The 18,836-nt window shown below is 38.2% G+C and overlaps 1 protein-coding gene across 1 annotated transcript; it reads left to right on the top strand.

The window, feature by feature from the left end:
* Positions 1–3,191: 3,191 nt before the first annotated feature.
* LOC147498022 (uncharacterized) lies at positions 3,192–3,761 on the top strand. Its single transcript, XM_086563103.1, has one exon. The coding sequence runs from the start codon at positions 3,192–3,194 to the stop codon at positions 3,759–3,761; it is 570 nt and encodes a 189-aa protein (XP_086419229.1).
* Positions 3,762–18,836: the final 15,075 nt, after the last annotated feature.

Below are 18,836 nucleotides of genomic sequence, written 5' to 3' on the forward strand. Positions count from 1 at the left end.
ATTACGATAATAGATCGTAGAAGTGAATATATATCAAAGAAAAATAAAAAGAAAAATTCACTCACTTCTATTGTGTTTATGTGCGACGTGAATGAATATAAACTTGAGAACGAAAAACGCCACGCAACAATCGTCAGAAAGCAATCCCAATCATCTTTTCCTTTATCTCTTTTCCACTCTGTGTAAAACTCCCTCTCTCTGTTAAAACTCCCCGTGTAAAGTCTTGTGTAAACTATTTTTTTTTCAAAACCCCCAAAAAATAGGGAATGAGGTTTATCCTCTTTACCTTATCTATTTCTAATCTTTATCCTTTTATTTTATTTTATCTCTTATTATTATTATTATTTTTTTTTATTATTTATTTTATTGGGAAAATATTAAATAAAAACACGGGCTGTTATAATTTCTTTGTTTCAAAACTGAAACTTTGATTTTGAAGTGTGCTGAAGTACTGAAGTGAAGTTGTGAGAATATATGAGAACTAGTGTGACAATGAGAACTAGTGATTAGTCAAGGATGAGTGGGCCTAAGAGGGGCACTTTTTACGAAGAGTTGTATGGTTCAGATGATGATTCTTCACCGTTCACCCCAAGGGGCAAGTCTGTTGTGAGAAGTTTGTGAATGGATATGGCCTTTAATGCTAGGCGCGAAGAAGAACAAAGTTGATGGGAAGTGTTTGTGTTGGTACTGATGCAATGCTAACGGTTGCACGATCTAACTTTATTACACTGATCTAAATGAAGGAAAATGTGCCAGCAAACAATCTCATCTAAAGTACTTCCCACATGGTCTTCATATAAGTTACTAGGTTAGTAGATCATTTGGTTCCTGCTGTAGCATATCATTCTATAATTTTGATTGTAATGATTACATGTCCAATTACATACTCCCTATTGTCTGCATATGTCAGTTAACTAGAACTACTTACCACGTCCTAACCTAACACGCACCCAAAATGCCAATCCTTTTGACATACACTCTCTTCCTAGTTGAAATCGTACATATGAATGCTCTACTTTTAGCATAGTTTAGTTTGTAATATGTTGGTGATGGCAAAATAGATACTCAAGAGACTAGTCAAAATTTAGTGACCATTTTTTTAGATTAAATCGAAGTCATAAAGCGACTAAGCAAGAGGACCACAGGCATTATCTCAAGTTATGCACATACATGCATTCCTTCAAAATTATATATACATGACAAAATTCAATTGATAAATTCATTTCGAGAAGTAATCGTGTATAATTCGAGATCCTGCACAAAAATTATATGCTAGGTTTTCGGTTTAGGGCCTATATACAGTCTATAGCATATACCAAGGACCGAAATATCGAATTTGGTGAATATCTCGATGTACCAAAAAACCTAGATATTTCGGAAATATCAGAGATATTCATTTTTTTGTTGACCAGTCAAAATTTTGTTTTGTATGTCGATGTATCGGATATATCGTCTATTATATTGGAAATATATAGTCAATATATCAGTCAAAGTCAACAATATTCGGTCAAAGTCAACAATATCTGTCAAAGCCAAAAAATTATATCGTATATATTGGTCGATATATATCGTTATATCTGAAATTGCGAAATATATCGGGAAAAAATAGATTCAATATTCGGTTGAGATATATTGGGTATTTCCATCTCGGTGTACCCAAAAAATGATATATATATATATATATATATATATATATCTCGGCAATTATTTTGGCCTGTTCAATTACATACCCTTCTATCAAGTAGACTATGAACGAGGCAATCTAAGAAGGAAAAGATGGAATTGGAGAAAGCATGTCATCAAGCTCCAAGTGCAAAACGAGTCGAGCCGGGAGCCGTGTTGAGCTCGAGCTATTAGTAGCACTGGACGAGTCGAGCTTCAGCTTCAATATTAAGCTCGAAGTCTAATTCGAGTCAAGCTTACGTGATGTGTGAGTCGAGCCGATTATAGCAAAACTTCGATTTCGGTTTTCGGGTAGCTCGATGACCAGCCCTAGAATATTCTTTGTTCATACCATAATTGGACTATGAACAATGATTGTTCATAGTCATGAGCTATGAACATTCTTTGTTCATATCACAATTGGACTATGAACAGTGATTGTTCATAGTTCGGTAGCTATGAACACTCAGCTATGAACAATGAGTGTTCATAGTCCATACTGAATGTACTATGAACAATCAATGTTCATAGTCATGAACTATGGCCATACGAGGCAATAATTCGTAAAATATCGATATCGGTTTGCTAAAAAACAGGCATATATTGTCATATTTCACGGCAGTGCAGGACTATAACATAATATATGTCATACGTCAAAGTTATGTCACTCCCTGTGACATAATACATTGACTTTTCATAATCGAAACTCTACTGCCGAATAGACACATTGGTACGTGTACGGCACCAACAGTGTCATACCCCAAACTCCAATCTCACATTTAGCTCTGTTCGACTCTTTAGCGCCGAACAGAAAAATTTCAACATATGTGATCCACACTGGCAACAGTTTGTACAGTAGTTAAATGGAAGAGTAATATGTATGATGTATCTGATCAAAATGGTGAGTGGTTCAAACAATTATACCTAGGCTATATGATCCTTGACAAATAAAGATTGAGAGTAAAATCATTTGTATATATACAGAGGAAATTAATGATAGAGAGTAAAATCTGTTGACTTTAGCTCTACTTTTAAGGGGATAGGGAGCCATTAAGTATGCCATCCTCTAGGCTTAAAAGAGAAGCATCGGTTTTTGTGTTAAATAGGTTGTTAGATTCAAATATCAAATGAGAGCTTCCTGAACACGCCACAGGAATGGATAGGACATGATAAGTTTACTATAAGACGGTATGTATCCCATACTCCGGTAAAAAACGATTGAGTTAAATATTAAATGCAGAAAACTTCTAGGCATTGAGAGAATATTAAAGGTCCGAATATTAAACCAGAAAACTCCACACTTGAAATTAAATCCACTCGAAAGAACAACAATGGAGGGATCTACTTCACATGGAAAGAAGAACAACAACAGCATCCAAACCAACAACACCAACAAGGACATGCCAGCAGAAATTTGTGAAGAAATTGTCAAACGTGCTCCACTTCCTTTTCTAAAAAAAGCCAAGTTAATATCCCAAAAATGGGCAGTCTTTACAAGTTCAAGTTCCTTCACCTAGGAGCACACGTTGATGACGGGATCTTTTCTTGGTTACGTCATAAATACGGCAGACAAAAGGGAAACGACGATATCTTTTGCTTCAAGCATTGCAAACAACCCACCAATTCCATTTCCAAGTTTGGACTCCAGACCATATGGTACATCGGTTATTGCCTCGTCAATGGAAGGTATTGTTCTCTTGAACACGCCTTATGAAAGATACCAACAGTTTTACATATGCAAACCAACGACTAGAAACGTTCATCACCTAAATAATCATAGGAACAAATTCTACACTGAAAGTGTGGGCATGGTGGTGAATTCTGTGGAACCTTTGCGATTCAAAATTGTTAGGATTTCAATACCGAGGTATGATTCTGTCCGGCCTTCCCGAGAGAACAACAGGAAATTATGTATCTATCGTCATGTTGAATTATTTGATTCCCAAGTTGACAAATGGAAAAGGTTGGACGATCTGGAGTTGTCTGTTAATAATCCTGAACACATTAACCCGAAAGTCGGAGTTGTTGCAAATGGAATTCTGCATTGGTCTCTTTGGCATGCAGGAATATTGGTTTTTAACATTCGCCAGGAGCAATAGACAAGGATTAGGCTACCGGAGACTGAACGTCCATTTGAAACCAACAAGCTGTTACTCTATGATGGCTCTGTAGATGTTATGTTTTCCTTGTGGCCAGTGGGCAACACATTTACTCAAAAAATACTTGAACTATGGGTTTTGCAGCAGTACGAGAACAGCCAGTGGAGTGAACCCAGGAAGTTTATATTGTATGATAGTTTCCACCATGCAAATTTCGTCGACCTACTACCATCAGACATTGGAGTTTTTAGTTGGAACAACAAGCTCATATGGTACAGTTTCATGGAGAATAAGGTCCTATCAGACCAAATAATCCCATCAAGTGGCATTCAATCCATTTTCCCATTCCTGTCAGACTTTGCCAAAATCTAATTTAACTAGTCGTTTATATATGTAATTATTTATTTCCTGTTAGCCAGTACGTTTTAATAGACGGGGTACTTATGTATCAAGAGTAGGAAGCACTGCATTGTGTTATGGTTCTGTTAAATTATTACTTATTAAATTAATTTCATAGTTATGAGCTATGAACAATGAGTGTTCATAGTCCATATTGTACGTACTATGAACTACAAACACTAATCGTTCATACCTCAATATGACCTATAAACACTCATTGTTCATATGAACAATCATTATTCATACCTATTTGGGGTATGAACAATCAATGTTCATACCTCACTGTATAAGCTGTGCACAACACTATATAACAGAGAAAATTTATATACGACAGTGTATAAGCTGTGCACGACACTGTATAATTTTTGAAAACTGTTTCGGAAACTCATGCAGTGGTTGCTCGGGTGGACAATGTATAGCGTTTTGCAGTCTTGCTTTTACATATCTTTTTTTACTTTTTAGATTGTATTCCATTATTGTGATAGTTTTTGCCTTATTGATATGAAATTCACCTCCCTTCAGGGGAAGAATGTTTTTGCAGAAAGTACCAGAGGCATGTGCGGTGACGACTACACTTGCTAGTGTATCATCGAAAGTACCATATTTGAAACATTGTTGGGGAACAAAAGAGAACAAAAAAGTCATTGGTGCATCTTCTTTAAACATTTAAAATAGAAATGGAGTATGATGGTCAATATATAAGAAACTCTACATTGTTATCGTAAAATGGTATGCACATCCCAAGTAACACCATGCCAAAAAGTATAAGGGAACAAAGATCAGTACAACTTTCCTTTCTAAACAAGCTAGACTTTTTGCTCCATCAGAAGTATAAATTAGTTAAAAGTCCCAAAAAGATCTATGCACAATAGCCAAATGACTTGCCGTGAAGAGGCAGTGACTAACAAACCTCACTAGCCAATTTCACCAAATGAGAAGAAAACACACAATTTGATATGGCAATGCAATGGACAAATGAGATGGACAGTGTTCTTATCGATACATTCCATAACAAGCTACTTCTAGGTGATAAGAATGAGAATGGATTTCTTCCAATACCAAAAGAGCGTGCAAATGATCGACTTGACTATTAGTCATGTAACAAATGAATACCTTACGATGGATAACACACAGTGAAGACCTAGCGCCTAGACTAATTTTTAGAATAGTAAACATATTCCATTGCCAAATGCCTTGCTGCCCATTTTACTAGTTCATGGGCTTGGGTATTAAGATTCCTAGGAATCCAAAAGAAGTTACAGGGAGAACAACTATCTAGAACACTGATGGTGGCCTTGACAACCACTTGCATCCTCCAGTTGGCTTTCTCTGGGTTTAGTAATCTCAGGATCACTTGCTGGCAATCTCCTTGTAGTCTAACAAACTTGATCCCTTCTTTCTTTCCCATCATCGCCCCCACCTCAGCAGCCATGTACTCAGCCTCTTTAGGAGATCCTGCATTGAACTCCTTGCAAACTATTGCCAATATCCTCCCATCTCCATCCAATAGAATGGCTCCAGCAGCTCCCTCCCTAGTATCCCTATAATTTGGTTCGTTGTGCCTCCCAAAATTTCAATATCGAAGTCCTCCTTCCACAAAATTGCCAAGCCCCCTTTACTACCATCATCATCCACACAAAAGCTTCTCCCATATTTAATCATCTTCCCTACAACTGCAATCCTTCTACTACCCACCTTTGTTTCCGCTAAACTGATAAACATAAAAAGATAGTCTTACTCACAAATAAAGCGATGAAACTCAAAACGCAAGTAAAACTATAAACTGAACTGTTACTTATCAAAGATATTTGTTTTCTACTCTCGAATCCATTGACGTAGAGTTGGAATAGAAGATTCGTTCCACTCCTAGTCCTTTAGCATTCAAGTTTTCTACAAATTGACGAGTCTATCCAAAGTTTAATGAGAGTAATGATGGAATTTATACTACGATGTAAATTCAAATAACAAGTTACGAATAAACGAAATGACAGGATGCTAAGGGTTTAAATCTAGATAAAGAATTAAAGGGAATTGAATCCACCTTAACTCGACTTAATCAACTAACAAGACTAGTCGTGATCCAAATTGCAATGCTTCACATATCAAAATGGCAGTTCTAATCCCTAATTATACATGGTATCTCTACCAATTAATAACTAGCATGTGAGGTCGTCCACTCATTCTCATGGCGAATCAACGACCTTCTAGAGTAGAATAAACTCTCACGACGATTTCTAAGTTAACAAATATCAAGTTTCATCAAGGCTTCTTCAACCCCTCTAATAGAGGTTTAGCCTTTATTCATCAAGCTATCATTTCCCATTGAATTAACACTAGACATAATATAAAGATTTGAACTTTACTAATTTTGATTAAACAATACTTCAAATCAAATTAATAACTAAGAATTGAATAACAACAAGAATTGAAATTAGATCTACAAATTTAAATGACAAAATCGAAATGAACAAGAATAAACTATTTTATTTATCTAATCAATGAAGAACAATGATTCAAAGAATTAATCTAAACCAAAGAATGAAACTAATTAATTTAACTAATTGAATTTAAAAACTAGATCTACAAGCTATTTTAATGGCTACTTTCTATACTAAGCTATCTAACCCCCTTTTTCTTAAGAGCTAAGTCTTGTTTTTTGTAAAGAAGGAGACCAGATCCATAATTTCATGCATGGGCTGAGGTCTCATGTTTTGGGCCGGAAAATTGAGCCCAAAGCCCAATTTCTTCAGTCCACAAAGCCCGTTTCAACTGGCTTTGACTTCAGCAGACTTTTCATCCACTTCTGCTCCTCTGATTGGGTCAAGGCATGAACCATTGGAAATCTCTTTCCAAGCCGGTTGTTTTGACGTAAGGTAGGCCTAAATCTGAGGCTTGAGTCCAAAGATACGGTCTTCGCAACTTCCTAACTTGTGCACTGTTTCTGCTCGTGTTGACTTTTCAGCTTTTGACCGGGTTTCATAAAGGCTTTGTCTCCTTGAATCTTGGCCTTTATCATAGAACTTCTTAGCAACCAACCCTTTGCTCCTTTATATCACCAAAGTGGCACATTTCTGCACATAATTGAGTTATATGCCTGAAATACATAAAAGCACGTAATTAGCATTAACTCTTATTTATTACTCGCATAATTGGTCTAAAAGTAGTATTATTAAGGGGTTAAAACTACAGTTTTGGGCTCTTATCAAACCACCCCCAAACAGCATTTTGCTTGTCCTCAAGCAAATATGAGAAATTAGCATAAGTGACCAAAAATGGAGTTCTAACTAATCTCGTTTCACCGAGTGTGATTGCATTGACCATATACAACAAGGCCTTAAACCACTAGGAATTCCCTAGTGGACAATTTATAGCCTCGTGAGAGTTTTCCAGTGAAGGTACTCACAAACTTCATTTGTACTACAACGACTCAGAAATAAAACTATTGTTTCCTTATCTATGTCTCAATTATCTATACATCTCACTAGAAATGAATACAGAATAATCAAGTTGAAACCTAAGCTAATATATGCATAATAATCTATCATCTACGAATAAACATATTTACAATGAGTAATACTATGAGATGAACTAGCAGGTCCGTTTCTGAAAACTCGGAATAGCGTCCTTAATTAGGTCCTCACATAAATGTCAAGACAAAAACCACTTTGATATTTCTGCTCAAGTTTCGCTACTCCAGTGTGCAGTGGGCACACTTTACCTTACAAACTCAATGACACACAAGGAAGCCGGAGTCGATCAAACACATCTGCCACTTACTATCACACTAACCTATTCCTAATTGAGCTAGAGGTCTTTATTAGGTGTTGCGGGGATCAGGAGATGGTTTAAAAAGGAAGGAAATGGATATTCAAAGAGAACAAGTCTGAGATAATAGAGTCTTCATATTATGTAACTAGAGGAAACCTTATTCTTTACTTTTGCTTCTACCCTTTGTTTCCATCCTTAGCCATATATTTTTTTTCTTTTTCTTTGGCTTTTGACTCCTTGATTCTATTTTTGGAGTTCTAACTCTTTATTTTTTATTTATTTATTTTTTATTTGGAAGGAAACTTACTTTTCTCTTCTGAAGCGACTAACGAATTCTTGATTTCAAAGGTTATTCTCTTTTCTATTCTTCATCTCTATTCTCAAACTTATTCAAAGAATTGGGTAGGTTGATTTTTTATTTTGTTTTGTTTTGTAACAGGGTAAAGGATTTGTGGTTTATGAAAGGCTAAAGAAAGGCTCAGAGGGGCGACTAGCGGAAAATAATTCATAGGTTGGAATTTCTGGCTATATCGATCCAAAAAGGGCCTAAATTCTCGCTTAGGATATGATATAATGATCTAGCAAGTGGACGTGTGATTTCTCTATCCGGATTTTACTTCTCCCTTATGTCATTTCTCAAATGTGTCACTCATATAAGGCTTTAGGCTATATTCTCACAGGATTTGTAGAATAAGTACTTGAGCCTAGATTTCAGAAACTTACTGCCAACAATCATAGATACTCATGTAACATATTTATAGATAGATGCAAGGATTATTACCTACATATTAGCCTAAGTTTTTAAAAACTATTCTAATGCAAAAGCTACGTGAGACTTCTAGATTATTGAGAGCATAGAGAAAGAAAACAATACCAATATTCCTAAGTGTATAAGATACTTTTTATTTATATTTTTTTAAAATTTTTGAATTTTTTTTAGCTAGAAAACAAGTACATATTATACATATCTATATCATAATAGATGCCTTAATTACACGTGTTTCTATGCCCCCCCCCCCCAAACAAGAAACATGCTTTGTCCTCAAAATATTTTAAATAAAGAGGGTATAAAAATACCATTGAAACGCGTGAAATTTCAGAACATCTGCAAAACAAGGTTATAACATACTAATAGAAAACAAAACTGAGGCAACTCTATAAGAGTTCCACCCATTATGGGGTTAATGAGAAATAGATTGCTTGGGACATAAGCAGACACTAACTAAAACTAACACTTACCTGCACTCCCGTTTAAACATTTTCCTCCTCATTTCCCTCTTCAAAGAGATGAGGTTCCTTCGCATCCTGTCGTGCCATGATAACTTGCCAAGCCTACCGCCGTGTGTCGTCAACTTGTGCTAACCTGTCTATTGTTACTATGTCTGATGGGGTGTAAGGAGCAACCAAATGAGGTTGCACCTGCCATCCCGGCCAAGTCATTACTCAAAATGAGCGAACCACCCAATTGGTGGGTCTCATGACTTCAACCTTTTTCCAATCCGTGAACTGGGTACATAATTCAGGTAGACAACTGAGCATGATGCGGCAAACCAAAACAGGCATAAGAAGATACTTATGTCGCATGCTTTGGGCTCTCTTAAGACTAGCCACTAATACTCGGGGAATGTCATATCGGTAACGTCCCTCAGCTAAAGCAAGGAAAACGTCACCAGCGGTACTATTTTCATAAGTAAAATGCCACTCCTCTAGAATATTCATGAGGATGAATAACATGGTGGTGCCTACATTTAGGGACAGGTTACCAAGGGCTATGTTGTAACACCCTTGGTCCATTATACGAAATACCCTTCCACCATAACACTCATGGAAATATGTATAGTGATAGAGGTATGAATTATCGGTCATATATCCCCACGTGTGAATAGGATCAGGTATTGGTATTCCCGAAACTAATGCTACCACATACTTACTGAATTCTAGGGGTGTGTCATCAACCGTGACGGAGAATTCTTGTTCTCCATCCTGGTTACAATAGAACTTAACATTATTGTAGAAAAATTCAGTTAGCTTAGGTGAATACGAGTCATCTTCACTTACCAGAAGATGCCTCCATCTGAACTGCATGATCCTCTCGCGGAACCAATGTCCATAAGACTCGCTCCCCAACAAGTGTTCGAAAGACCGCTCTGGTATTACTATAGGAGAAGTCATCACAAAACTACTCTCTATAACAGCTGCAATTATCCTAGAACAACCCTCGGAAAACTTGAAATTTTTGGTGCCCACAGGGGTCAGGGCGCAGGTGCGCTCAAGGTATGCCTGGGATAGGTGCGGGTGCGCTTTGTTGAGTTTCGAATTCCAGGCACTTGGGTGCAGGGTGTGCTCACCTTTAGCCTGGGATGGGCGCGGGGTGCGCTCAGGATGAAAACTGTAATTCCAGTGTTTTGGGCGCAGGTGGCGCTAAGGTTTGTCTTTGGAGAGGGCACAGGTCGCGCTCAGGGTAGAATTCCTCTGACAGTGTTGAGGGCATAGGTGGCGCTCCACGGGGGCGCAGGTGTGCTCGGGAAGTTGTGAGGCCAAAGTGCGAAGGAAAAATAAGGTAAAGTGGGAATGAAACGTGAGAGATGAATGTGAGATGTAGTTGGGGTTGTGAGTGTAGAATGAATGCAATTTTTATAGGATTTAAGTTGCTAAAACGAATCGGGAAGTTACCAAAAAGTTTTAAGGCAATTGCCAGAAATAATAAAATTTCCAAAACCAAAAACGAAAACAACCCATATTCTCTATTCCAAAACAAACCTAATATCTTTTAGGTTGAATTTAGGTTAGATACTGCCTAATTTATCGAGATTTCATCCTAACACAATATCTATTTATAGCGATGCCCATATCGGCAATATTCTCAACCCTCACTCCAAAACAACTTCTGAAAATAGATGATCATATAACGAATTATGCTAGGCTAAATAATACCACCCCCAAACAATTCGGGAAGGTGGGATTAATGATAAGAACAACGCATAATTCGAAATTAACCAACTTATATTAAAATTGAATTCCAAATAACATACGACAACCAAATTCAAATTTAATTACTGAACTAATCTTTTTACATCCGTACTAAGTAAAAACAAATACAATAAAACAAATCAACTCATTAGATCCCTAAACCACTCGCTGCTAGTAGTGGAATGCGCTCGAGAAGCAGATGGCCCTTGGGTTTCCGATGGGCCAGAGCCATCCATCTTCTTGGCGGCGGCGTTCTTATGCCCCGACATCGCTCCTCCGAGAAGAAGAACCCCTGGGGTGGGAAGTGTGCAAGCATGTCGTCTCGGAACTTACGTTAAGCTTCCATCTCGGTCATCATCTATTCCCACCGCTCATCCTCGCGCCGGGCATGAGTCTCGAAGTTATGATGCATGGTAGCCTGCCAAGTTTGGAGGTCTTCACAAATAGTATTGAGAGAACGCATTCCACGGTGAATCACAGCCATGTGTTCTGCATCTGACCTACACCTCTCCAAGGCATTGGCATCAAAACATGCCGTGTCATCCTCATCCTCCGAGTCAGTCTCCTCGACTACCCTCTCTTCAGGCAACCTCCAAACTTTCTAGATACACTCCATATAAATATGATGATTTGGGTGCTCCTTCAGGCAAATCCTATCAGACCTCGGAGTCACTCTCAAGGTTATCATGATCTTTGTTATCAAAATAGGGAGAGGTGCAATACTCTTTCCAACTCCCATAATCATGTTACGCAAAAACTCCAAAATACAGAACTCATACTTCTGCTTCTGGAGTATCCATAAAACGTGAAGGCAGTTCAGACCGATATCGCTGACTTTCTCCTTCCCTATGACATTCCTACCAATCCATCGAAGCTCTGACCGGTTGGTTGGTTCGAGAAAACGATTGGCGAACACAATCGCGAGATCGCATTGTAGTTCCCTTCCGCAACGATCAGCGTTCATCAAAGGTTCTCTGAAGTAAACCGGAAATCCTGTAATGTGGCATCGAGATGGTGTCTAGGTGGAATGCCTAAAATCTCGGCCAACAACCCGGTAGTAACCTCTCCTCCTCCCACCACCTTAACAAAAATTGATCCCCATTCAACTCCCTCATCCTATAAAACTCTTGGACCAAATCTTCGTGGTAAAAATTGTCTGTCGAGTACCACAAACCACTCCAGTCTCTCCTAACTATCTCGTCACCGTAAAAGCGGTAGCGAAGTGGTCGCAGAAGAAAAGCGTGCTCGGCAATATCCGACGTCTTTGAGCCATTGGAGTTTTTATAAGATGTGTGGGTTTGAATAAGGTAGGGGACTTGTTTTGAAACACACTAACTAAAAATAATGGCAGGAGGCGTGGTGGTGGTGGTGGCAGTCAAAATTTTTGGTGGTGTTTGGTTGTTTAAGATGGTGGAGGTGGTGGTGGTTGTAGTTAGGAGGAGATTTGGGGTGGGTTTTAACTTTGGGCGTGGGTGTATTTAGGTTTCTTATTTTTTTTTTAGGTTAGGTGTTTGAAGGTTTGTAGTTTGTTAATGGCGGTTTGGAGAAGATGAAATCGCGACTGTTGGTGTGAAGGAAAGAGACGCACGTGTGCGCGAGGTTGGGCCCAAGCCCACTTGATTTTCGGATTTTGATTTTTCGATATTTCGCGCAACTTCAAACTTAAATTGTCGCTTCGTTACCGGGCCGATTTGTGCGAATGAGGTATGGAAATGATTAGGAGAGAATTTCCAATCCAATGATCCATAAAAGACTATAGTTCGACCGTTGGTGACATGTAAGAAGATGGAAAACGCCTCGAGTTGCGTGCATGATGTAAGTTATGCGAACGAATGAAATCTAATTTCATAGATAATGTCAACCCGATTCGAAATACAATTAAATGGCCTAAACAACACAACTGGAAAGTTGAACAATCCAGGACGGAAACGAACATCCCATCTCCAAACAAATTTTAGACAACGAGTTTTAGAAAATTTGTTTTAAAAAATGGGTCTTTTAAAGTCAGATTCCCGAGACTTCTTAACTTACTATGTTTGTGATTTTAACAATTTTTTTATTTTTTATTTTTTTATGAATAAAATTTTTAATATAAGAAAAATAAGAAGGCAATAAATGCATAATTCACATCATTGAAGAACATGACTCAAAAACTGAGAAAACATGCAAGAGTGGAAAAGGTGAATTATGTTAACCGTGGACTTAGGATCTGGTACTTACAGCCACACATTCCATAGGGAGGGCCCGGTTACCTGAGTGGTGCACTTACCAATATATGGAAATGAAAGGAAGTACACCAATGAAAAAGGTCAGTCCTTATAGACAGGGTCCTGTAAAAGGACTTCCTCTACATCAGGGGACAATAGCTCTTGAAAATATTTCAACCGTTGGCCATTAACTTGAAAGGTACTGTTATCCTTGGGATTTACCAAGGTGATTGCCCCATAAGGGGTGACTTCAGTAACCAGAAAAGGACCATACCAACGGGTTTTTAATTTTCCTGGAAAACTATGTAGACAGGAATTGTACCGTAAGACCTTTTGACCTACCACAAACTTTTTGCGCAAGATTTGCTTATCATGAACACATTTCATGTTAGCTTTATAATCTTTTGCGAGATAATAAGAGTCGCTACAGATTTCTTCAAGCTCATTCAATTGCAACTTACGCTTGACACCCGCCTCATCAAAATTGAAGTTAAGGCTTTTTATAGCCCATATATCACGGTGCTCCAATTCAACAGGAAAATGACAAGGATTCCCAAATACAAGTCTAAAGGGAGACATACCTATAGGAGTTTTGAAAGCAGTCCTATACGCCCATAAGGCATCAGATAGACGCTTTGACCAGTGTTTCCTATTAGGATTTATAGTTGTTTCCAAGATCTTTTTTATTTCCCTATTAGAAATTTCTACTTGTCCGCTAGTTTGTGGATGATACATAGTTGATACCTTATGTGTAACTCCATACTTCTTTACTAGTGATGCAACAACTCTATTACAAAAATGTGTTCCTCCATCACTAATGATGGCCTTGGGAATGCCAAATCGATAGAAAATATATTCTTTTATGAAAAACACAACTGTCATAAGGTCATTGCTACGACAAGCCATGGCCTCTATCCATTTAGACACGTAGCCCATGCAACTAGAATATAAATGAAACCGTGGGAAACTAGAAAGGGACCCATGAAATCAATGCCCATACATCAAAAATTTCTACCACCATGATTGGATTCAATGGCATCATATTACCCTTCATGATTCGCCGAAGTTGTTGGCAACGAATGCACGCCTTGCAATGCACTTGGGCATCTTTAAAGAGAGTAGGCCAATAAAATCTACATTGTAGAATTTTAGCAGCTGTTTTCATATCACTGAAATGGCCACCACACTCTTTTTCATGGCAGAATGAGAGTACCTCATTATATTCCCACTGGGGAATATAACGACGAATAATCTGATCCGCACAATACTTAAAAAGGTAGGGCTCATCCCAGTAGTATAGCTTAACTTTGGCCAAAAATTTCTTACGTTCATTTCTTGACCAGTCATAAGGAATAATATTAGACACTAAATAATTCATGATGTTAGCATACCATGGTGCAGAAAATATAGCATACAGATGCTCATTCGGAAAAGAGTCCGGTATGGAGTCAGAATCACTATCATCGTCGTTTGTAAGTCTAGATAAGTGGTCAGCAACTACGTTTTCGAACCCCACCCCTCGTTTGTCCTTTATTTCTAATGTGAATTCTTGCAGGAGAAGAATCCATTGGATAAACCTCTGCTTAGCATCCTTCTTTGCGAGAAGGTACCTAAGGGCTGCATGGTCCGTGTAAACTAGAGTCTTAGAACCAACCAAATAAGGACGAAACTTATCTAAAGCATAAACGACAGCTAAGAATTCTTTTTCAGTAGTTGTATAATTTCTTTGAGCATCGTTTAGAGTTTTACTAGCATAATAAATAACGGTGGATTTATTATCTAGTTTCTGTCCCAAGACAGCACCAACTGCATAATCACTAGCATCACATATGAGTTCTAAAGGTTTAAACCAATCAGGAGGTTGATAATGGGTGCAGAAGTTAAGGCAGCTTTCAAAGTTTCAAAAGCCTGTTTACAGTTAAAATTAAAATCAAAGATGGCCTCCTTTAAAAGCAGATTAGTTAAAGGTCTAGCTATTTTCGAAAAATCTTTGATAAAACGCCTATAAAAACCTGCATGGCCTAGAAAGGCTCTAATATCACGGACAGTCCGTGGTATAAGTAGAGTCGCTATCTTATCTAGTTTGGCCTGATCTACTTCGATGCCATCACTAGATACAATGTGACCTAGTACTATGCCTTTTTTCACCATGAAGTGACATTTTTCCCAATTTAAAACGAGACTCTTCTCTTCACATCGCGTTAAAACTTTAGAAAGGTTAGACAAGCATTCAGTGAAAGAGTCTCCATAGATAGAAAATTCATCCATGAACACTTCCATGAAACGCTCTACCATGTCACTAAATATATGAAGCATACACCGCTGGAAGGTACCAGGAGCATTACAAAGGACAAAAGGCATTCGTTTATAGGCGTATGTTCCAAAGGGACATGTGAAGGTAGTCTTTTCTTGGTCATCAATTTCAATAATAATTTGAAAATAGCCAGAGTAGCCATCCAAAAAGTAATAAAAAGCATGACCAGCTAGACGTTCAAGCATCTGATCTATAAAGGGTAAAGGAAAATGATCCTTTCATGTCATGGCATTTAAGCATCTATAATCAATACAGATCCTCCATTTCATAGGACCATGCGTGACAACATATTCACCCTTGGCATTACGTACCATGGTAATCCCTGATTTCTTTGGAACTACATGAATGGGACTGACCCATTCGCTATCAGAGATTGGGTATATGATACCCGCATCAAGTAACCGTAAGACTTCTTCCCTGACCACTTCTTTCATGGCAGGGTTTAAATGACGCTGAGGTTCGCGGGAAGTCTTTGCGTTATCCTCTAAATGGATACGATGAGTGCACACATTAGGGTAAATTCATTTAATGTCGGCTAGGGACCAACCAATCACAGAACGATGTTCCCTAATCACCCTGATCAACCGTGTCTCTTCCTCTTTAGATAACAGAGAAGATATAATTACCGGATAACTACCATCCGGATCAGGTTGAAAATACTTTAACTCAGGAGGAAAAGGTTTAAGCACCGGGGTGGGAGGAATATCGATAAATGCTTCTGGAGGGTCCTCATCTTGAGTAATGAACACTTGCTTAGGTAGCAGGTCTTCAAACTCTATATATGGAGCAATTGAAGGGTCTACGATTTGTGTAGACTCGAAGATGGTGTTGACTTCCTCTATGTAGGAGTTATCGATAAAATCTGAACTTCTAAAAGAAAGGAATTTATGCATATGGTTTTCTGGAAACGTGTTATTAAAGTAATCTTGAGCTAAGCTCTCGATCATGCTAATCTCTCCATCTATAGATGAATCTGGTAACTGTTTCATTAGTTTAAAAACATTTACCTCAACTGAAAGATGGCCAAAAGACAAGGACATCGACCCATCGCGGTAGTTTATAAGCGCGTTGGCAGTCGTCAAGAAGGGACGCCCTAAAATGATCAGAACAGAGTCGTTAGCGACTTCTATATCGAGGATAACAAAATCAGCAGGATAGTAGAAATCCTGGACCTTAACAAGCACATTTTCAACCACACCCTTAGGGTATTACTTAATTGATCGATACGCTAATTGCAACGTCATTTTAGTAGGTTGCATCTCTTGTAGACCTATTTGTTTGCATAGATAATACGGGAGTAAGTTAACACTCTCCCCCAGGTCTAGTAAAGTGGTCGTCGTGTGGGAATCTCCAAAGGTGCATTGTACAGTAGGACGACTAGGGTCCTTGTACTTAACAATTCCATTATGTTCCGTTAAAGTTGGAAATTGTTCAGTTAAAAAGGTGTCTTTAGGAATATTTGTCTTACGCCTAGTAGTACACAACTCTTTAAGAAACTTAGCATGGTTAGGTAATTTTTTTATCGCTTCAAGAAAAGGAAGGTTTATCGTTTGATTTTTGAAAACTTCCCTAATCTCATCGAAATTCGTATCCTTAGTTAACATTGCTAATCTCTGGGAAAACGGTGGTTTCTCTCTATATTTAGCGTAATGATCAACAGGATGTTTAACCTTGGCTTTTTGTTTCTTAGGTTGTGGTTTAACTGGTACCTCTACAGGGGTAGGCTCTTCAGTTTCTATTACGGTATCTAGTACAATCTGTGGGTAGGGACAACTGGTGGGGTAACTATAGGCATAGTTACTTTGTTATCAACCACTCTCCCAGAATGGAGAGTGGAGATGGCATTTAGCTCACCTACGTTTTCATTTCCCGTACTAGTATTACCATTTACCTCAAAGGCGGTGTTTGTTGTTTTAGGATTAGCTATTGCTTGTCCTGGAAACACACCTTTGGGTTGCACTTTCTCTTGAGCTAACTGCTGTAAGGAAAGTTGGATGGCTTGTAAAATCTGTTGTTGAGATTGCATAAAGATATCAAAATGATCAGGTTGTGGAAGAGTGTTAGTTTTAGGTTGTGTGACAGAAACTATCTCACGTTGATTATTAATGGGTGGATTTTGGTAGTTATTATTTACCGGAACGATACCTCTATTAGCATTATAATTATTATTGTTATAATTATTATAATTACCCTGACCTTGTGCTTGACCTTGTCGTGGTTGCGCTTGGTTATTATAATTATAATTACCCTGACCTTGTCCTTGTCGTGGTTGAGCTTGGTTATAATTGTTTGCTTGCCTAACATTTTGATTATTAAACCCTGGAGGTGTTACTTGTTGATTATTTCTCCAACTGAAGTTGGGATGTTGTCTCTAAGGGGCGTTAGGAATAGGAAAACTATTAATCGTGCAAACATTATCTTGTTGTGACTGTTGTTGCTCATAATCGAAAGGACAATAGGAGTCGGGATGCTCTGGACTCAAACAGAAATTACATGGATTGGAGTTGACATTCATGACAGGGATAGGCGTTTGTTGAACAGAAATAGCATCTACGTTTTTAGTTAGAGATTCGATTAAATTTTTAAGCTCCGGATCGGGTTTCATCTCAAACATACCGGCGGCCTTTATTGTTGTAGAAGAACTAGCGTTGCGGGAGATATCATCACTACCCCTCCAATTATTATTACGCTTAGTCTGATCTTCTAAAAATTTATAAGCTTCTGAGGCTCCTTTACTTAAGAAACTACCCCCATTCATTATGTCAAGGACTTCTTTATGGTGGTGTAGAAGTTCCTTGAAAAAGGCACGAACTAACGTGTCTTTCCCGAGGTTATGATGTGGACACTCTATAAGTAGATCGGTGAAACGATTCTAAGCCTCTGAAAATGATTCATGAGGATTCTATCGAAAGAAATGAATCTTGGAAAGCATTTCATCGGTCTTCAGTGGTGGGTAAAAATGTTCCATGAATAGTTGAACAAGTTTAGCCTACGAGTCCACAGGATTAGGCGCTTGGGCAGTTAACCAAGATGCCGCCTTATCGGCTAAGGTGAAGGGAAATACCCTCAGTTTAATTTGTTTAGCACCAACCGTAGGATGGTGGAATGTAGTAAGGATTTGGTCAATCCTATGCATGTGCTGATAAGGTTTTTCATGGTCTAACCCATGAAAAACGGGTAACAAATTAAATATATTTGGGGGAATTCGGAAATCCCCCACTGGGTCTGATAGAACGATGCAAGATTTAGGGCTATCGTTAAAGGCTTTGTAAAAGTCAGAGATAGGAGACTCTCTTTCTTCAGCCATTACCTTAGGTGGTGTGTGTGGTATGCTAGCTAGAGGTGTAGTGAGTGGTATACTAGAAAAACTTGTTTGTTGCCGTTGTCGATTAATTACGTTAGGTGTTTTTCTTCGGC

Source organism: Coptis chinensis, chromosome 5 (genome assembly GCF_015680905.1).
Source record: "Coptis chinensis isolate HL-2020 chromosome 5, ASM1568090v1, whole genome shotgun sequence".
Lineage (NCBI taxonomy): Eukaryota > Viridiplantae > Streptophyta > Magnoliopsida > Ranunculales > Ranunculaceae > Coptis > Coptis chinensis.

What these genes read in the sequence shown, in the direction of transcription:
- LOC147498022 (XM_086563103.1), top strand. Translation starts at nt 3,192, where the DNA reads ATGACGGGATCTTTTCTTGGTTACGTCATAAATACGGCAGACAAAAGG.